Genomic DNA, 2,500 nt, shown 5'->3' with positions numbered 1-2,500 from the left:
GCAATGACCAGCTGTCTTTGAAAATGAAGTAAAAGACACATCCTAACACCCACTTTTTTTACGTTATATCTAAAGGCATATGCAAATCGTTGGTGTACACGTAGTCTTAGCGAGGGACACGATTTACATGTACTTAAACACGTACCGCTCCTCGTTTATTTTACATCACGTGCCTCACTAAAACTACGACGGGGTCTTAGAGGTGCACGAGGGGAGTTAGCATTACTAGTCAGCATTTATAGAACTATTTTAAAAGTAAAATTATGTTGGGTGATCCTCTGAAAGACAACCGCGGATACCCTTGCAAATGAAAAAAGAAGTGGATATTCATCTTTCCTACGCGTCTACCTTTCAACTCAAATCTGTCACCGTCACGTAGATAACCATTTTAATTGACGTTTGTCCTCAATGACAAAACTAGTGTCTATACCGAATTACGCTAAATCTCGATGCTCAACTAACAAATTTCTATCCAAGATATTGCAAGATGTGTCCATCACTGCACGTGCGGAGAAAGAATATGATAAGTAATTAGGAATGGATTATGCAATTAAGCACAAACTGACCTAAACTGGCTAAACATGGCTAATAGTGTATTAGGAGTGAAGGAAAGGAATTTAATTCACACACACATCCACACATCCACACAACCACACACACACACGCATACACACACACACACACACACACACACACACACACACACACACAAACACAAACACACATATATATTTTATTATTATTATTATTATTAATCCATTCATTTATTGCACTGTTTTAGAAAAAAAAATGTTCTCCAAACATGGAAGCGAGCATCCAGTGTGGTACCAGCTCCTGGCCAGAGAGAAGGAGAAGAAACGAAACAATCTGGAAAAGTGAGTTCTGTTTTCCATTTACCGATCTCGTTCTTTTATTCTCTGTTAGTTTGTCTTTCTCTTTGCCTATTTGACTGTCTGTAGTTTTGTCTATTTGCACCCCCTCTCTCTCTCTTTCTCTTTATCTCTCCCCTCTCTCCCTGTCTCCGTTTCCATCTCTTTCCCTCTCCTGTCTGTTTCTCTCTCTCTCTCTCTCTCTCTCTCTCTCTCTCTCTCTCTCTCTCTCTCTCTCTCTCTGTCTCTGTCTGCCTGTCTCTCTGTAATCATCTCTCTCTGTCTGTCTTTCTCTCTCTCTCTCTCATCACCATTGTTATTATCCTTCTTATTGTTACTATCAGTCTTCATCATCATCTTCATTATAATAATAATGATAATGATGATGATGATGATGATGATAATAATAATAACAATGATAATAATAGTAATGGTAATAGTTATTGTTTTTATTATCAACATTATCATTATTATCATTATTATTATTATTATCATTATTATAATTATTATTATTACTATTATCATTATTATCACTAGTATTATTATTAGTAGTAGCAGAATATAGTAGTAGCAGTAATAATATGTGTAATTGGAGTAGTATCAGCAGTAGTAATTGTATTATTATTATTATTATTACGACCGCTGTTGTTATCATCATTATTATTATCATCATCATTATTATTATTAGTAGTACCTTCGTCATTATCACTATTATTATCATCCTCATGCTGATCATTACTGTTATAGCCACCATCGTTCTTAACAACATCAACATCCCTCTCGTCACTAATCTTAATAACCCTTTGACTCCTTCAGAATAAGCGGCGTAACCTTCTGCGGTTGTGGTTTCCTCGGCATCTACCTCGTCGGCGCCGCTGCTTATATTCAGGAACATTACCCTCGTTTACTCAGTCGCCAGCTTGGAGGCTCTTCGTTCGGGTCAATTGTCGCGGCCTGTGTGGCGTGTGGCGTGCCGTTGCAGGTACGCAGAGGGGGAGGTTGTGAGTGGCTGGGAAGTGAGGTCTTTGGAGGTGGGGAAGAGGATGGGAGGAGGAGGGGGGAGGGGGAAAGGAAGGGGAGGTGAGGGAATAGGAAGGGGAGGTGAGGGAATAGGATGGGGAAGGGGAGAGGATGGGAGTGGGAAAGGGGGGAGAAGGGAATGGAAAGGGAGGGGGAGGGAGGACAAATAGCTAAGTTGGTAGATGGAATAGGAAGGAAGAGGGGATAAAGGGAATGCATGAGATGAAGAAGGAAAATTGTGGGAATGGATAAAATGTTACTGTGAGAAAGAGAGTAGAGGCGAGAGATAGATAGATAGACAGATAAATAGATAGATAGAGAGTGTGAGAAAGAGAGAGAGAGAGAGGGACAGAGAGAGAGAGAGAGAGAGAGAGAGAGAGAGAGAGAGAGAGAGAGAGAGAGAGAGAGAGAGAGAAAGATAAATAGATAGATAGATAGATAGATAGATAGATAGAGAGAGAGAGGTGAGACAAAAAGCAAAATAGAAAGAGAAACCCGTTTTCCACACCGAGATCACAGAAGAGTCTCGCCACCTTATTTTCCTTCCACCCCCTAGCACATCCGACGTGTCCTGATCTCGGAAGTAAAGAGACTAAGGAAGACGTTCCTGG

The 2,500-nt window shown here is 40.3% G+C and overlaps 1 protein-coding gene across 1 annotated transcript in view; it reads left to right on the top strand.

Moving 5' to 3' along the window:
* LOC125045642 (patatin-like phospholipase domain-containing protein 2) overlaps positions 1 to 2,500 on the top strand; it is a 10,519-nt gene that overhangs the window by 4,459 nt on the left and 3,560 nt on the right. Inside the window, exons 2-4 of the mRNA XM_047643048.1 lie at positions 782 to 875; positions 1,686 to 1,851; positions 2,446 to 2,500. The exon at positions 2,446 to 2,500 is cut by the window's right edge and continues 137 nt beyond it. Of these exons, the coding sequence (XP_047499004.1) occupies positions 790 to 875; positions 1,686 to 1,851; positions 2,446 to 2,500 (307 nt within the window). The 5' untranslated portion in view covers positions 782 to 789. The remainder of the gene's footprint in view (positions 1 to 781; positions 876 to 1,685; positions 1,852 to 2,445) is intronic.

Source organism: Penaeus chinensis, chromosome 37 (assembly GCF_019202785.1).
Source record: "Penaeus chinensis breed Huanghai No. 1 chromosome 37, ASM1920278v2, whole genome shotgun sequence".
In the NCBI taxonomy this organism is placed as follows: Eukaryota; Metazoa; Arthropoda; class Malacostraca; order Decapoda; family Penaeidae; genus Penaeus; species Penaeus chinensis.
This window is presented reverse-complemented; position numbering and strand designations above follow the sequence as displayed.